The 18,841-nt window shown below is 40.3% G+C and overlaps 1 protein-coding gene across 2 annotated transcripts in view; it reads left to right on the top strand.

The window, feature by feature from the left end:
* The window catches only part of mospd2 (motile sperm domain containing 2), an 83,807-nt gene that overhangs the window by 13,495 nt on the left and 51,471 nt on the right, over positions 1-18,841 (top strand). For both annotated transcript variants that reach the window (XM_080204026.1, XM_080204024.1), the window contains exons 4-8: positions 6,067-6,153; positions 11,182-11,336; positions 13,328-13,388; positions 17,865-17,903; positions 17,999-18,123. In XM_080204026.1, the coding sequence (XP_080060152.1) occupies positions 6,067-6,153; positions 11,182-11,336; positions 13,328-13,388; positions 17,865-17,903; positions 17,999-18,123 (467 nt within the window). The remainder of the gene's footprint in view (positions 1-6,066; positions 6,154-11,181; positions 11,337-13,327; positions 13,389-17,864; positions 17,904-17,998; positions 18,124-18,841) is intronic.

An 18,841-nucleotide genomic window follows, 5' to 3' on the forward strand; every position in this document is an offset into this window, starting at 1 on the left:
ATTCATAAAATTGAGCAAGACCATTATGTAGAAAATAAATGCAGGAAAATATTGACCTGGAACATGTATGGTTTGCACATTGTTTGTAAGAAGAAGAAGAAGAACAACAACAACCCAGCACGGGAAACAGGCCCTTCGGCCCAATGAGCCCGCGCCGCTGCATCTTCCTACACCTACCCTGCCCTGTGTGTATGTGAGTGGAACCCCTAATGTAGCCAGATTCAGGGGAGAATAGTGTCAATTTAGTACACCAATCAGCCTAAGAGCACATCTTTGGGGTGTGGGAGGAAACCCACGCAACCACAGGGAGAATCCGCAAACTCCCACAGACACAGGCCCAAATCCATGTATCTGCACAGCTAGCAGTGATAGTCACTGAGCTGTTGTGGCGCCCGTCTGCTGGTCCAGGATTACGCACACAACGACACAAAGTACTAGGCCACTCCCGGAACCTCCAAGAGCAGCCCACGCACGACCCACCATGTGCATGCCCCTCGTTTGACAACAAGGTGGACCGACACCATTGGAATAAAAAGACAAAACGTTAACATGTAATACTACATTTCCGGTGTCGTCCCGAGGCTCTGACCCTATTTAATACCATCTACTATAACCCTCCATCCTTGTTTCGCTCATGTGTCTATCTAAGTAAACCTTAAACAAGTCCAACGTGCCTGCCTCCACCACCCTACTCGGTAGCGCGTTCCATACCCCCACAACCCTCTGCGTGAAAAACCGTCTCGTATCCAAATTATAGTCTGCGTGAAAAACCCTCTCGTATCCAAATTATACTTCTCCCCCCTCACCCTTAGATCGTGACCTCTCGTAATTGTCCCCAATCTAGGGAAAAGCCTACCACTGTTGACTCTATCTATTCCCTTCAGTATTTTATACACCTCTATCATATCCCCCCTTAATCTCCGTCTTTCTAAGGAGAAGAGCCCCAGTTTCTCCAACCTTTCCTCGTAACTCAGTCCTTCCATGCCAGGCAACATCCTGGTAAACCACCTCTGCACCCTCTCCAGGGTCTCCACGTCCTTCCGGTAGTAAGGTGACCAGAACTGGACGCAGTACTCCAAATGCGGTCTAACCAACGTTCTGTACAACTGAAGCATTAGACGGCAGCTCTTATACTCTATACCCCTTCCTATAAAGGCTAGCATTCCATAAGCTTTCTTCACAACCTTCTCTACTTGTGTTGACACCTTCAGAGACTTGTGCACCTGCACTCCCAGGTCCCTCTGTATTTCTATACTCTTAATCGGTCTACCTTTTATCACGTAACTCCTCCCTGCATTATTCCTTCCAAAATGCATCACCTCGCATTTGCCAGGATTAAATTCTATCTGCCATCTATCTGCCCAATATACCAACCTATCTATATCCTGTTGTGTCACCTGACAGTCCTCCTTGGCATCTGCCAATCCTGCCATCTTGGTGTCATCCGCAAACTTGCTGATCGCACCACGTACGCCCTCTTCCAATTCGTTTATATATACTACAAAGAGGAGAGGTCCCAGTACTGACCCCTGCGGCACACCACTGGTGACTGGCCTCCAGCCAGAAAAGGACCCCCTCGACAACTACTCTCTGTCTCCTATTGCCCAGCCAGTTTTCAATCCACCTAGCTACCTGTCCGTGTATCCCATGTGCCTTAACCTTTTCTACCAGCCTACCGTGAGGGACTTTGTCAAACGCCTTACTGAAATCCATATAGATGACACCAACGGCTCGCCCATCGTCAACCGTTTTTGTCACCTCCTCGAAGAATTCTACCAGATTCGTAAGGCAAGACCTCCCCCGAACAAAGCCATGTTGCGTATCCCTAATCAGATCGCAACGCTCCAAATGCTCATACATCCTATCCCTAAGAATTTTTTCCAATAATTTTCCTACCACCAATGTCAAACTCACTGGTCTATAGTTACCAGGGTTATCCCTACTACCCTTTTTAAACAGCGGTACCACATTTGCTACCCTCCAGTCCTCTGGGACCTCACCTGTGTCCAAGGAAGAGACAAAGATTTGCGTCAGATGCCCAGCAATTTCATCTTTCACCTCCCTAAGCAGCCTGGGATAAATACCATCAGGCCCCGGAGCTTTATCCGTTTTTATGCCACCTAGAAACCTTAGCACTTCCTCCCTCGTAATGGATATTTCCTTCCACTGATCTACAGCTCCCTCCAAGACATTACACGACACCAGACACCAAACCCCCCTCCTTCGTGAATACCGACGCAAAGTATTCATTCAGGATCTCCCCCATTCCCTCCGACTCGATACACAGCCCCCCTCCTTTGTCCCTAAGAGGACCAATTTTCCCTCTAACCACTCTCTTGCTCCTAATATAAGAGTAAAATGCTTTTGGATTTTCCTTAATCCTATCAGCCAAAGCCATTTCATGCCCTCTTTTCGCCCTTCTAACTCCCCTTTTTAGCTCCCTCCTACTCTCTCTTTATTCCTCTAGCGCACTCTCCGTTCCTAGTTGTTTCGACCTAACATATGCCTCCCTCTTCTTCCTGACCAAGTCTTCGACACCCCCTGTAATCCACGGCTCTCTAATCTTGCCTTTCCCATCCTTCCTCTTTACCGGCACATGCCTTTCCTGCAACATTTTCAGTTTGCCCTTAAAAGCTTCCCACTTACCAACCGTGGACTTGCCAGCTAACAACCCCTCCCAATCAGTGTCCCTCAGCTCCCACCTAATCTGACTATAGCTCGCCTTCCCCCAGTTCAGAACCCTCCCCTTCGAACGGCACTCATCCCTTTCCATTTTTATGCTAAAGTAGATAGACTTGTGGTCACTGTTAGCCACGTGTTCGCCTACCTCAACCTCAACCACCTGCCCCGGCTCATTACCCAACACTAAATCCAGTATAGCCCCGTCCCTAGTCGGGCTAGTTACGTACTGCTCCAGGGACCCTACCAGCACACATTTTACAAACTCCTCTCCCTCCGTACCCCCAGCTCTAGGCACCTTCCAATCCACTCCAGGAAGATTAAAGTCACCCACTACAACCACCTTATTTTTTTTGCACCTATCTAAAATGCCTCTGCAAATACCTTCTTCCACTGCCCTCGGGCTGTTGGGTGGCCTATAGTATACCCCTAGCATCGTAATCTCTCCCTTTTTATTCCTCAACTCCACCCACAGCGACTCAATCCCTAACTCCTCCATATTGTCCTCCCTCTGCACTGCTGTGATGTGCTCCTTTACTAACAACGCCACCCCACCACCTCTCTTCAACCCTCCTCTGTCACACCTAAAACACTTATACCTAGGAACATTCAGCTGCCAATCCTGCCCTTCACGTAACCACGTCTCCGTTACTGCCACCACATCTAACTTCCTCACAAACATCAAGGCCCTAAGCTCATCTGTCTTACCCGTCACACTCCTCGCATTGAAACAGACGCAGTCCAACGCACCAGGGCCACTCAGAACCTCCTTCCCCCTGATAATTTTCCTTTCACCCAAACCTACCCTATCACCCAACTCACTCCCGACCCCAGTGTCTCATGAGCTATCAGTCTCATCCCCACCCCCCCTCCCTATTAGTTTAAACCCTGCCTAAACACTCCAGCTAACCTCCCTGCTAAGACATTTGTCCCTTTCCCATTCAAATTTTCCCCATCCCTCCTATACAGTTGCCCTTCTCTCTCAAATACCTCCCAGTGGTCTACAAAAGTAAAGCCCTACCTTGCACCAATCCCTCAACCATGCATTCAGCTGCATGATCTCGTTATTCCTAGCCCTGCTGGTACTAGGCAGCAGCCCAGAGAATGCCACCCTGGAGGTCCTGCTCTTCAGTTTGGACCCCAACTCCCTAAATTGCCTGCGTACATCTGCCCTACTCTGTCTTCCTACATCCCTCTCACCTACGTGTATTATTACTTCTGCCTGGGTCCCCTCCCCTTTCAAAATTCCCTCTATCCTTTCCGTTACATCCTGTACCCCTGCTCCAGGGAGGCAGACCACCGTCCTGGAGTCACGCCTCTGCCCACAGAACCTCCTGTCAATTCCTTTGACCTTCCCATTCCCCTACCACTATCACATTGCCAGCCCCCTTCTGTCCCTCTAAATCAGTCTGGCCCCCCGTCTATCCTTTTGTGCCCCTGTCGATGAATCTTGGGCCACTGGGGAGGTGTGAGGACCAGGACTATTCTTCTTTTTCCTCTTAACAGTTGTCCAACCATCCTGCTCCTCAGCCCCTGGGACCTCCTCTTGCTCATGGTTCCTAGCCATTAACTCCTCATTTTCCCTGACCAGAAACGCATCCTCTAAGCGCACCTCTAGTTGCCTGACCTGGGCCCTCAAGCGCTGCAACTCTAAACACTTAACACAGATGTGGACCTTCGGGAGATGTGATGCCTCCAAGAACTTGTGTAGTGCATATATTTCTCTGTTATTGAAACACATTCTAAATATTTAAATTAATTTAGAAAAACTTGCTGATCACCTTTCCACTTAGAAATGTAGATCATATGTTGAGACTGAGGTAGTGCTATGATTTAGTGGAGCTCTGTTTTTAACTTCTGCATTAAAATGTAGCCCTTTTCTGAGTTATTTCTTCATTCATTAATGGCCTTTTGTGATGCAGCATACATTTAAATTGTCCTGTTCTGAGTTTTAAAAATAGGTGTAGAATTTTAAAAAAATATGGATGCAGTAATTGCATCAATTAAAAATGTACTTTTAAATTAAGATTAATTGATAAAAGATCAGGATTCATTTTTGAAATTTCCTTGACATCCTTAATTATTCCCTAGAATATTTTTTGTGGAACTGTTACCTTCCATTTCGTTTATATGCTTATAGCCTGAGCAGAAACATTGATAAATATAATGTGCTTCTATTGGTACTTTGCTGGTTTTACTCTGTGAAAACTGTGGTAATCTCAAAGTGTGTATGGCGAGCTATATATTAAAACTTGTTTAATTATTTTACTTGTCAAATGTGTAATATGCAAAAAAAGTAATATCTTTCAAATTCCAAATAAGTTTTGTTTATTTGAATCACTCGGGACTGCTATGCTCTATTAGTGCACGATTCTGAAGGCCGCTTCGACGGATACCAACAGCCTGTGTTTTCTACAAGTTTGTCTAAGTATATTGCATCTCTGTATCTGTAGTTGGATGATTGGCTCATTGAAGCTCCTAGCACAGCCCAAAGAGCTGTGGTTCTTAGCCAATTACAAAAATTCCCAGTTGCCGTCAGCAGTAATTAACTTGGACAACCTAGTGAGGGTTTCTCTTGTTTCAGATAAGTGTGCATTCATCATGAAACCAATATTCCTATTACAAGCTGTTGATCAGGCAAAAGAAGTTCTTCAAAGGTCCGAGGTCAGATGGAAGTGTTTGATTCTTTTAAGCAACTTGTTTTAGCCGAAGCTCTGCAGAAGTGGTCCTTGCATTCATGCACTTTTCAGCAAAGGCCACGTGAATGGGCAGGACTGGGAATTTAGGCCTATTTGTTTTCCATCTCTACATTGGATAGGATAGAGGTGGAGAGACTCTTCCCGCTCAAAAAAGACAGTAGGACTAGGGGGCACAGCCTCAAGATAAAGGGGAGGCGGTTTAGAACGGAGTTGAGGAGGAACTTCTTCACTCAAAGGGTGGTGAATCTCTGGAATTCTCTGCCCGTTGAAGTGGTGGAGGCTGCCTCGCTAAATATTTTTAAGAAGCGGGTTGATGGGTTCTTGATAAGAGAGGGGATTAAGGGTTATGGGGAGAGGGCGGGAAAGTGGAACTGAGCCACAACAGATCAGCCATGATCTTATTGAATGGCGGGGCAGGCTCGAAGGGCTAGATGGCCTACTCCTGCTCCTATTTCTTATGTTCTTATTTACAATAGAAGCTAAGACAAACTGTCATGTCTCAATTATTATGCCGATAAGACTGACTAACCCAGCTTAGAGCTGTGAAGTTGCTCAGAATTTGTGAATCGTGTAGTTCCATTGGCCTTCAATCTAAAGATGTGGCCATATTTTGAAAGATTTGCTAAGACGTTGTCTGCAAAGTTATGTAAAAACAGACATTAATCATTAACATTGTTTTACTTAACAGATTTAAGTGAGTCTAACCTTCCTCGATGGACTTTTGAAACTGGAGCTGTTTATCTTCACGGCTACGATAAAGAAGGCAACAAAATGTGTAAGTTAAAGCTCCTTTATTTGCAGGGCATAACTTGCAGACTATGCAGGCAAATGGAGTTAAGATGCAGATTGGCCATGGGCAAAATGGTGGACCAGACTTTCGTATTCTTGGTCCTATAGTATTATGTCTGACCATCTATGAAAAGATGCCTCAATTTGAGTAAGCAATATTCTGACATTCAGCTATCATCTGGGTTTTTTTCCTGATTTTAAGTTGAATTAGGGCACTTTTACATTTTGTTACACTTATGGGAAATTTACATAGTGCCAATTAATTGTATGTGCAATACAGACATTTCAGATTTTGACAAAAGAGGATTGATGTGCAATTGACTGACTTTTTGCTTTCCATTGCATGAGTCTTCTTACCGCACCCTAAGGATAGGTGAAACTGCTTTGAGAGTATTCCTTTGTTTCTGGAGCAAAGAGAGACCATTAATCTATTTATGCCTGATTTGAATAATTCTGAACTGATTTAGTTTTTCCTGACTTTGATACAGTATTGAGCTTTTAATATATTGGAGCAAAAGCAGAAATGATTTTAATGAAAGGGAAGCATTGTCATCGACTTCAGGAAGCATAAAGGAGACCATGTTCCTGCCTACTTCAATGGGGACGAAGAGCGAGAGTTGAGAGCTTCATGTTTTTAGATGTCCAGATCACCAACAACCTGTCCTGGTCCCTCCAATGCTGACACTGTGGTTAAGAAAGCTCACCAACACTGCTATTTTCTCAGAAGACTAAGGAAATTTGGCATGTCAGCTATGATTTTCTCCAACTTTTACAGATGCACCATAGAAAGCACACTTTCTGGTTATTTCACAGCTTGGTATGGCTCCTGCTCTGCCAAAGAGTGCAAGCATTTACAAAAGGTTATGAATGTCGCCCAATCCACCATGCAAACCAGCCTCCCATCCATTGACTCTGCCTACACTTCCAGCTGCCTCGGCAAAGCAGCCAGCATAATTAAGGACCCCACACACCCTGGACATTCTCTCTTCCACCTTCTCCCTTTGGGAAAAAGGTAAAAGTCAGAGGTCACATACCAACTGACCCAAGAACAGCTTCTTCCCTGCTGCTGTCAGACTTTTGAATGGACTCACCTTGCATTAAGTTAATCTTTCTCTACACTCTAGCTATGACTGCAACACAACATTCTGCATTCTCTTGTTTCCTTCTCTATGAATGGTATGTTTTGTCTGGATAGTGTGTAAGAACAATACTTTTCACGATGATAATACATGTGAAAATAATAAATCAAATCAAAGAATGTCAGACTGATTGTATCCATAAGCCAAAACAAGAGAGATTTATAGCACTGAATGCACTCCGTCTTTGCCCGAACTCTGATGTAGCAATATGCCATAAAACCCCACTACCCTGAATCTTTTAAACTGAAATGGCTCTAACTTCTGAACTACAAATTGTATGTGTAGTGCTGTGTGCTATTGATAGTTTCCTTTCAGCTTAAAGAATAAGTACAACTGTTCTAAAGCTGTTCATCACGTACGCACCACTTTGTAGAGTCTAACGTATGCAACCCTTTGAGATGAATTTATTTCCAAGTGTACATTGAAAACAGATGTTAATATAACATGGCATTTGACCTTCAGTGCTCTGAGGATGTGTGACCATCAGGGGGAGAATATTCTTCTGAATTATTCCTTAGTTCCTCTTCTGTGACACTGTGACATTGTCACCTATTGTCAGAGATTTTGCATAAAATATCTGCTGTCAGTATCTCTTACTTTTCTTGTTTTGACAGTTTCATAATTCTAGCAATGGACTTGAAAGATGTAATGAAACATTAATATAGTTGAAATTTCATTGGGCTTTTTATACACCAAGTGAGCGTGAAAATTGCCAGTTCCAAATAATCCTTGAAGAGATGGTCGGACCAACATATGAAGTAAATCTGTTAGGGTTTATATTATCCCAGCATTTGCATTTAGCACATATAATACGTTGTTCTGACTGGAAAATGGTGTCCCACACCAATTATGTTACTTTTGTGTCAGTGGTTTTCAGATGTAGGACATAAAGCCGATAACGTTATTGAAGAGTTGCCACTTTGATTCTTGAGCTTACTGTACAGGAGATGTGAAGTGATCTCTTGTAGGTAGTCTCATCATCCTTGGACATCCTTTCGGCTTGTGTATTAGTTGTGGCTTAGTCAGTAGCACTCTCGCCACTTGAATAAGAAATTGTGTGTTTTTGCAGAATTTGAGCACAGAAACCTAGACTGTGCAGTACTGAGGGAATCCTGTATTTTTTTTCCATAATGATGTCATGCAGATGGAACAGTAAACCCCTACACCCTGTCTGTCTCCTGGGTAGGTGGAGGAACATAGGATCTGGGTGGGCCTGCTCCGCCATTCAATAAGATCATTGCTGATCTGATTGTGGTCGCATTTCCACTTTCCTGTCTGCCTCAATACCTTCACTCCTTTATCTATCACAAATCTATATGACTCAGTCTGGAATAAATTCAATGATTCAGCTCCTCTTTCTGGAAAAGAGAATTCCATCGACTAATAACTGTCTGAGAGAACGAAATGCTACTTGTCTCTGTTTTGAACTTGGTTTTTAAACTATATCTCCTTGTTCATTTCTCCCATAAATGGAAATATCCTCCCACTATCCACATTATTAAGACCTCTCAGGATCTTATGTTTCAATAGAATGGCCTCTCATTCCTCGCAATCCCAATGGGTTTTTGCCTTACCTGTTCAATCTTTCTTTATAAGAGAAACCCTGCATCTCAGGAATGAGCAGAGTGAAGCTTCTGTGAAATGCTTCACAGAACAGTCGTATACTTTTTCAAATAAGGAAATTAAAACTGTACAGTCCTCCCAGTCTCGTCAATGATTGCGCAGCTGCAGTAAAACTTATTTAATATTCCATTCCCCTTGCAATAAAGGTCACCATCCTATTTGTCTTCCTAATCGCTTGTTGTACTTTTATTTTGTGATTCATGTGCAAGGGCACCCAGTTTCCTCTGTACCACGGAGTTCTGCAATAACATTTAAGTAGCATACTGTTTTACTGTTCCTCCTGCCAAAGTGGACAAGTTTACATTAAAGATTGCATTCCACTAATTCGAAGAACAGGGGAGTTGTACCTGAGGCCTGGCCAGTATATGACCGTCAATCAGCGTATCACACTCTTGTTTGTGGAATCTTGCTGTGCACAAATTGCTTGTCACGTTTCCTACATTACAACAGCATTTGCTTCAAAAGTAACAACACCCTGTGGTTATGAAAGTCACTATATAAATGCAAATCCTGTTTCACCGAATGCATTGTTTGTCTGAAGCCAGGCTACTTCACTGCCAGGTAGCTTTTTTTTGCATCCTTTTATGTTGGAGAGCTGCTCCTGTTGTCACTCAGCATTATTTAACTAGTATTTGGATGTTGGCAAACAAACTTCTGTACAAAGAGTTATATTATTGTTGAAAGAGTCTAATTCAAGAGGTGGTAGTATGGTATTAAGAGCAATAACCTGTATTGCTGTCCCCTTCAAAACAGTGAAACCCTTGATGTAAAATATTTTGCCTATGAATGTGTGTGCTTAGAATACGTAAAAAATGATTTTTGCAATGGTAATGTAATTTTGGGGGACAGTTGCTGCAAATCCAATTCTGCTTTGTTCATGTGATTTGACATTTGGTTTGCTTGGAGTTTTATGATGACTCACGTTGTTTAAAGGTTAATGAACCTAGGCTGTAGGTCATGTCCTATGGTGCTTTTGAACAATCTGCTTCAGCATGTGCTTAATTTGTTCTGATTTAATGAGGGTCAAAATAATTAACTGCTAGCTTGTCTCTCAGTCAGACTTTTTCAATCTGCAGACAAGGATGTGAATGGTGTCGACAAGTGATTATGAAACTTTGCACATCTTGCTGGCAAATAAGTCAATGCTGTGGAACTGACAATGTTAATAAAATTTGCAATGTAAATGCACCCAAAGTCATCCATTAATTTCAGCAATTACGTTGCTCAGTAATCGTTCATGACAAACAACATGTAATATTTTGGTTTGAAGGCAATTTTGCAAAAGAAAATATGGCGTCTTTGGTTTTATGGTCAGCGGCAAAGAAATTACATTTGTAAACATAATAAACAACAAACGTCCGAGCTTTCCTGGGCTTTTACACGGCAATTTACGGTAATTAGAAATCTATTTCAACATATTGCCTTCTATGAAGGATCTGTGGCAATTGTGTGCAGGCAACCAATCAAATTTAAGAATTTGCAAATGAGCCAAGTAGACTCTGAACAAGGAAATTAGTTGATTTTTAATTGGTGTAATATCATGTTCAAGAAGCAACTAGAGAAAATAAAACAAGATGGTATTGAGAGATGAGATAAAAGGAAAAGTACCTTTTTCAAAATTCTCAACAATAATGCAAACCTGAAGGATTCAGCAGCAGAATAGTATTAAAAATTCACTCAGATTGAAATATAAAGCAGCCTATTTTTTCCTAGTGTACTTAGTGTGCACACAACTTCACAGCCTCTGTCTTCATCTTGGTGAGATTACAGTGAAATTTGTGGTGGAGCAGAACAAATCACAGTTACTTCCTAATTTCCCCATTTAACTCTGTATTTGACATGGGAGCACTAATGGCCTCACTGTTAACTCTACTGAAAAGTTGGTGCCTTTGTTTAGGCAAACAATGCAGCATGCAGGAGTTAGCTTCGTTGTGCAAGAATACTGAACTACTTTTAAATCAAAGTGGCTCAGTAGAAATGCATCTTGTTCCAAAAACTTCTTACTGATAGCCACTTCCCTGATGTCCTTCAGGCAGTTATTCTGGATGATGGTCTGAATGGTTTAGTGCAAATGCAGAAAATACGTGGCAAAGGAAAAGAAGTTTCATTTGCATTTTAAATGAGCTGTATGTGGGACCCCTTTCAATATTGCCTATAAAGTTCAGTGGTACGATAGGGTACACTTGATTGTGCAGCCATAATCAATTGAGAATTGATAAAGATTTGATTTTTTTTTCTCTTCTATCTTCTAGTTTGGTTTCGAGTAAAGCTACACGTCAAGGATGCAAAGACATCATTGGACAAAAAGAAGTATGTAGCCTTCTGGTTAGAACGTTATGCCAAAAGAGAGCAAGGCAAACCTCTGACAGTTGTGTTTGATCTGACTGAGACTGGATTAAGCAATATAGTAAGAATATCTTGACATCCCTTTCTTGCATGCATAAAATATTGTTTACGACATAGTTTGGAGATTTTATTTCTAGTGGGTAATGCCTCCTGAGCTGTGTCAATGTCATTTAAATACCTATTAATTGAACATATAATTATGAATTCAAGCTTTGAAGTGAAATGTCAAGTTTAGAAAACAATTGGCACCCCTTACTGATTCCAAATTTGTTTCACAGTTGTTAAGAATAAATTAATTGAGTTTTGTATCTTGAAGTATTACTGAACTTGGCTTACACGTGATGAAATCCTGATGCAGCTGACAAGTGAAGGTGCCTTTCTTGCATACAAGAAAGGGTACTGTCACTATTTGGGGCACAGCTGGCATTGGTCTGGTTGTCTTGTCACCCTTTTAACTGGTTTAAAAAGGAGTTAATATTCTGTAAGAGTACTATCAATTAATTCATTAAAAAGTTTACTTATTATTGTTACAAGTAAGCTTACATGAACACTGCAATGAAGTTATTGTGAAAATCCCGTAGTCGCCATACTCCGGTGCCTGTATGAGTACACTGAGGGAGAATTTAGCAAGGCAGTGTACCTCACCAGCATGCCTTTCAGACTGTGGGAGGAAACCAGAGCACTCAGAGGAAGCTCAAGCAGCCTTGGGGAGAATGTGCAGTCGCCACACAGACAGTGACCCAAGCTGGGAATCGAACCCGAGCTACAGCTCTGTGAAATAGCAGTGCTGACCTCTGTGCCACCATGCAGCTTTAGCCTTGGCTCAATGACAGCACACTTGCTTCTGAGTCAGTAGATTGTGGTTTAGGTCCTTCTCCAGAGATTGAATTCCAGAATTCACTAGCTCAGGTACACAGAGAATGTGGCATAGTCATTTAAAAAAAAACCATGATGGGTGAGACATTAAACTGAATCTTAATGACCAAAGTTCTTCACTTGATGCATGAAGTACAAATATCTTTCAGAGGGATCAATTCTATCTCTTGGCAGTTCCAAATCAATGGAAGGCACTGCAACAGTTTTGTTACTACCAATGCAACTTTATTGCACTTAAGCATTTGGCATTAGATTAATAGTTTATCTTTAAACAGGCAAATATGTTTTTAGTTCAGAGAAATTAATGTTAGATCTCCTTAAATTTATTAACATTTTATATTAAGTGTTGAATTCTAAAATCTGTAGGAGTATAAAACAGTTTCATCACATTTGGAAGAATGGGAGTAGTGATTTTTGTGAACTTAATTGTGCACCTGTGCTTTTAAGTCTGTGTTTCCTTAAAATATCTCATTTGGCGAAATCGCAAGTGTTTCTAAATTCTTTGTCCTTTCTTTGCAAAAAGTTAAAATTATTCCTTCACTTAAAAATATCTAAAACCATTAGCACTTCACTAACAAGTTAGAGTTGTTTTTAAGGCCAATATGGTGAAAACTAATGCTTATGACTTTACTGAACTAGACATGGCTGTATTCGTCTGTATAGTGAAAACAATTTTGACTGGCATTATAAAGTAGCCATTTTCCTTTCCTACCCCTAAACACCACTTTTAAGTATTTGCAGATTATTGAAGAGTCCCCAATGCATTCCAGAATAATTCTGTCCAGACTAGTTTCATTCGATTTTATAAATAATTTCCTCAAACTGTATTTAATTACTTGATGTTGGTATTTGTTTTGCATGTTAATTATTGTGCTTCCTAGAGTGAGTAACAACTGATTTGATTTTTGTTGTCATCTTGTTTCCATGGATCTATACTTTTTTTCAGCAGTAACTGAAAGACCGATTTAAAACCATCTTGACAGAGGCCACTAATTCAAAATTATAGTAGCTTGTCAAGAGACTGAGTAGTGGCGAAATAATGGGTTTTTTGGTGGTAAGGCACTGAAACTGGTATCTTACAAATAGAATTGCAGAAATATTTGAGAGTTTGCTCAATGTCAAGATATTTGTCATTTTCTAAGAAATTCAAAATGTGGTTTTTATCTTTTTAAATAGGATCTGGACTTTGTACGTTTCATTATCAACTGCTTTAAGATCTATTATCCTAAGTATCTTTGTAAGTACAGTTTACCACTGGTCTTTTGATCAGACAAGATCTTTTTTATATTTGGAGATGGGTTCATCAGTCATTAATTTACTCCTGTTTATGGATTTAAATCATTGAATATCAAACTTTTATCCTTGTTTATTATGTTTTTACCACTGTTTATGTGATGCCCAATTTACTTACCATGTTAAAATTGCCAAAGCAAATAGATCCTTGCTTCCCTTTGGCTCCAGCTCTGCTCATTACATTCAATCATTTTTAAAACCTGCAATTTTGCATGTGTTTATGATTGAAATGTACAGTGAGCTCCACTGATGACCCAGTGAGTAAAGATTCTAGTCAATGTAGAACTGAGGCATGCCGGTTAAAATACTCCAGCATTATATTCTGAGTTCTTAACTAACTTGGGCAGCTCTAATCTGTGGTTTAGGGCTAGGGTGAGAAATCTCTTGTCTTTGCTTGCTTAGTCAGTTCTTGCTTCTAGTCAGTGCCCAATGCAAAGTGGAGGTCTGTTAATGGTAAGAGGCTGTCCCCTCGAAAGCTAGTGAGAATATTATCAAATAAATAGGTTGGACTAAAACCTGGTGTTGTCAGACTTTTTACTATGGTGGAAAATAACAGGCTTACTTACTTATACACACTGTCGTTCTGAAGATCTAAAAACACCGGCCATTCACGCTCCTGCTGCAGCGAAGTTAGAGAATTTGGTGCCCAGCCAAGTCTCCGTTCACTGCAGTGAGATGGGAAAATCCTGCTGGCCTGACATCTGTAACATTCCGGCTGATATATAAGCTTAAACATGAAGAATGATTACTTAGGCAAAGTATTTGAGGGCTTCCAGTACTGTAGAAGGCCAACAAGTGAAAACATAATTATAGAGCAGTGAAGTAGAGATAAGCAATTGAAGGGGGGAAGGACGCTGTTATCCTTGATCTCTGCACAGATCAGTGGTGAGCTAGTCAAGCTTTTATTCATTGTTTGTGAATTCATTAGAGCCCTTCAGTCTACTATGGCCTTGTAGCAGGTTCCCAAGGTAGGAACATGAAGAAGGTGAGTGATATTATTCAACAAAACTTAACATTGAAGTGTAATTCTTTATATGGGAAAATATGAAACAGCACATATTACTGAAAATAGAGTAGTGGAATTCTGAAATTATAACTAATTATATTTGGTTTATGATGCCTCCATTAATTTTTCAGCTTTGCTATCTTAATTTGTCATTAGTCTTTTGTCATACATTCAGCTACTTTTGGTACAATGCTCCTGTCAGGTTACAGTAATACAGTTATGAGTACTCCTCCTGTGAAAATCTTCTCTTGGTGCATGAGAAGACCTAATTTTTCCAATTAAATTAATCTCATCCAGCATCATGTTTACACTAAAATGTTATGGACTATTGAGAAGTAGCAAAGCTCAACAGAATCAGTAGCAGAAGTTAACAGCAGCACAAAAAAGCTTGGCAGTAGTAAATGAGATAAAATGAAAAGATTACAACAGAACAGTCTGTGTATACCGGGTGAACAGAAGGCTAAAGGTGATCTTGAGGTGTTATAAAGGAATTAGTGACCTTCACAAACTTTGAAAATTGCATTCTTCTTTGAGTTTTACAGCCCAGAGGAAGCTGTTTGCCAATTTCACCAGTGTTTGGTCATCTGAAAAACTATCCACATGGTCCACTTCCTTTTTTTGTTCTCTTTTTCAAATATTTATCCATGTTCCTTTATAAATGTTGTTATCTATTCAACCACCATGCTGTTTCACGTGGGGAACTCCATATTCTAAAAACCTTTTCAAATTAAAATCAGATGAGTGAAAGTCGTCTTGTGTCTTTTGGTCTTGTGTTGATTTAAATCCATGCTGTCTAGTTATTGAAATGCTGATCTTTGGAAATAATTTTCCACCAATGATTTATATATGTTTAGCATTGCTTTGTATTTGCACTCTGTACACTCTTATTTATAAAACATAGCAATGCGTATGTGATGTCATCTGATTTGGCAACTTAAAAATACTTGTCATCTTTTCTTTAGGGTTACGATATGTATTTGGCCTGCGATGTAGGGTTTGTCAGAATAGATGTGGAATTTATTTATTTTACAAACTATTGAAATGGTGCATATGGTACAACATTGGGAAGATGTGCCACATTTTTGAAAACAAAACTGAAATTTACATGTTCAAAAGTTTTTTTTTCTGCAATTACCTACTGATGGAGAAAGTGAATTGCGGAGAAGTTCAGCAAATTTTAAATTGCACACAAGAGGCCAACCTTTGAAAGTTTATTTCTTGTTCATTTCCAAGCCCTGAAATTTCAACTAGTTGAAATGCAAAATATTAGTTAATTCAAGCTGACACATTAAATCATAGAATGGTTACATCACAGAGCTATTTGGCCAGTCATGTCTCCATTAACTCTCTGAAGAAGCAGCTTAGTTCTAGGCCCTGTTTTACCTGTGGCCCTGCAATTTATTTTTCAGATTATTCTCCAATTCCTTTTGAAAGGCACAATTGAATCTGCCTCTACCATACATTCAAGCATTTGATCTAGCTGCTCACTTTGTAAGAGGTTTTTCTTCATGTTGCCTCTGGTTTTTTTGGCAATCACCTTAAATTGCTGTTCTTTGGTTATTTACTCTTTGCCAGTGAGAACAGATGCTCCCTAGCTACTTTGTCCACACTTCTCAAGATGTTGAACAGCTCAATCAAATCTCTCAACCTTCTCCAAGGATAACAGCCCCAACTTCTCTAATCTACCCACCTAACTGAAGTTTCTCACCTCCAAAACCATTTATGTATTTGTGCACATCTGCAGATTTTGAAATTATGTCCTGCGGACTCAAGTCTAGGCCATTAATATTGGTCAAGAGAATCAGCCCTCCTGATACTGACTCCTGGGGAAACTTCACTATTTCCCTCCGTTCTGAAAAACAGCAAATAACTAATTAATGTTTTCTGTCACACAGGTAACTACATATCCGTGTTGTTACTTACTATCTTTTATTACATAGGCTTCGGTTTTGCTGACAATCCTGTTATGTGGCACTTCATCAAACGCCTTTTGGAGGCCCGTGAACACCACGTACCCTCCTGAGCCCTCTGTATTTCATTCAAAATTCATTTAAATTGGTTAAGCACAATTTATACAAAGAACAACCCAGCGCGGGAAACAGGCCCTTTGGCCCAACGAGCCCGCGCCGCCGCATCACCCTACACCTATTCTACCCTGCTTGTCTACGAATGGAACCCCTAACTTAGCCAGATTCAGGGGAGAATAGTGTCAATTTGGTAAAACCAATCGGCCTAAGAGCACATCTTTGGGGTGTGGGAGGAAACCGGAGCACCCGGAGGAAACCCACGCAACCACAGGGAGAATGCGCAAACTCCCACAGACACAGGCCCAAATCCATGTGTCTGCACAGCTAGCAGTGCTAGTCACCGAGCTGTTGCGGCGCCCGTCTACCAGTCCAGGATCAAGCGCACACACCGACACGAAGTACTAGGCCACTCCCGGAACTCCAAGAGCAATTTATCTTTAACAAACCTGTTCCTTAATTAATCCACGTTTGCCCAACTGGCTGTTAATATTTTCCTGCATTGCCATTTCTAAAACCTTTCCCATCATCAGGGTTAAACTGAGACCCAGCAACAAAAAAGTCAATCCTTACACTCTTCAAGCAAATCTCTGGCACCATCCTTATATCTGTGTAGGATTGGAAGATAATAGTCAATTTCTGTGTAACTTCCACCTAAGTAAGGGAGTAAAGTATCTGCCCTTTATCAGTTTAGCTCTTGCAATGTCTTAACTGTTGCTTCTTTCACCACGGTTTTTGCAGCATATTCAGCATGAATAATCAAATTTTTAATTGAGATGATTGGACTGCAATGCCCTCCAGTACTGTGCATTCTTCTGAGGGAAAGGCCCTGTGGGGAAAATCAAGATAGAAATATAATGTACCTATTATGCCAGCTTCCATTTTCCCCCCTCTCTCCAAATAAATCAAACTGGCAGACTGTTTTGTGTTGAATTGTACTGAAATTGTGCTCCTTGAAAAGCATGCTGTTGAAGCCCTTCAGATACCAGCTTAATAACAGCTTTGTCTTTCCATGGCAAGATGAGAGTCTGACTTAATAAACAGTCAGAATGCGGTATCTGTCAAAACTTGAAGGCACAACATATGGTATCATTTGAGAGTGCAGATCTAACTCCTGTGCTGTCTTTTGTTACCCATGACCAATTGTAGACTTTGATTTGATTGATTTGTGAAATGTTCCTAATGAATTTGCTTTTGACTGTAATATTTTGACAAGCTAGGAGCTATCTTTCAAATAAAACTGATGTTGATAGACTAATTAGCTATGGCTTGTATTTAGCTTATTGATCAGATTGTTCAAGGATACATGATTGAACCTATGGAAGAATTATTGTGCAATTTCTTGTATTTAAAAACAAAAATACTGTATTTGTCTTTTTTTATGTTGCAGCAAAAATGGTCATCTATGAAATGCCATGGATAATGAATGGTAAGGAATGGTAATGTTTTGAGAAGAATAATTAATAGTTTTAGATAAATGGACAAATAGAAACTTGTGATCTTTTGGAATTTTTTATTCTGTAGCTGCCTGGAAGATGGTCAAATCATGGCTGGGACCAGATGCTGTCAACATGCTGAAATTTACCACCAAAGCTGACGTGCAGGAGTATATAAATACTGAGTATTTGCCAACACACATGGGAGGAATTGTAAGTTGTTTCTTTTATAGAAGCAAATTTTGACTCGGTGGAGATTTTAAAAATATATATATATATATTTTGAAATAATAATTTGAAAGGGCAGGTGACATAAACCACCTGAACATGATCAGAAATATAAAATTTAAACCTGAATAGTCATATTTTATAGAAGAATAATCAGCTTTCAAATGCATAACGGCCCCTGCAACAAGCAAAAGATTTCATTTGTGGTGCTGCAAAGCATTTTTATTGTCTCATTGTTATTCCGTTGAATTGAAAGCAATGAATTGTTTTTTCCGAATGCTTTGTGGAATGAGACAATTATGTGACCAACGAAAAAGCCAAAAATGCTAATACCCCTGAGATTAACGCAATATAATGCATCCTAATTTTATTAATAAGGGCAGGAAATATGATCTTGGTGTTTAGTTTTTTCTGTACACTCACTTGTTCTTGATAGTTACCTGAAGCACATTTTTAAAGTTTGCACCTTTTACATCTGAAGGCATTTTCCAATTTGCTGTTTTCAAAAAAGCTTTTCAGTGCAAGTCACTGAGCACACCTAAGTGTAGAATATTGTTAGTTCTATGTTTGCTAGCTGTCTTTTTCACTGTCTGAAACAATGCCAAAGAATCAGGTACCATCTTTAAGGTAATTGCATTTAGTTGGAAGGATTTTTTATATTCAAAGCAGTAGCTTAAACCCCTTATTCCATATATGGATATTG

This window comes from Carcharhinus amblyrhynchos, chromosome 15 (genome assembly GCF_965287045.1).
Source record: "Carcharhinus amblyrhynchos chromosome 15, sCarAmb.v2.hapA, whole genome shotgun sequence".
Lineage (NCBI taxonomy): Eukaryota > Metazoa > Chordata > Chondrichthyes > Carcharhiniformes > Carcharhinidae > Carcharhinus > Carcharhinus amblyrhynchos.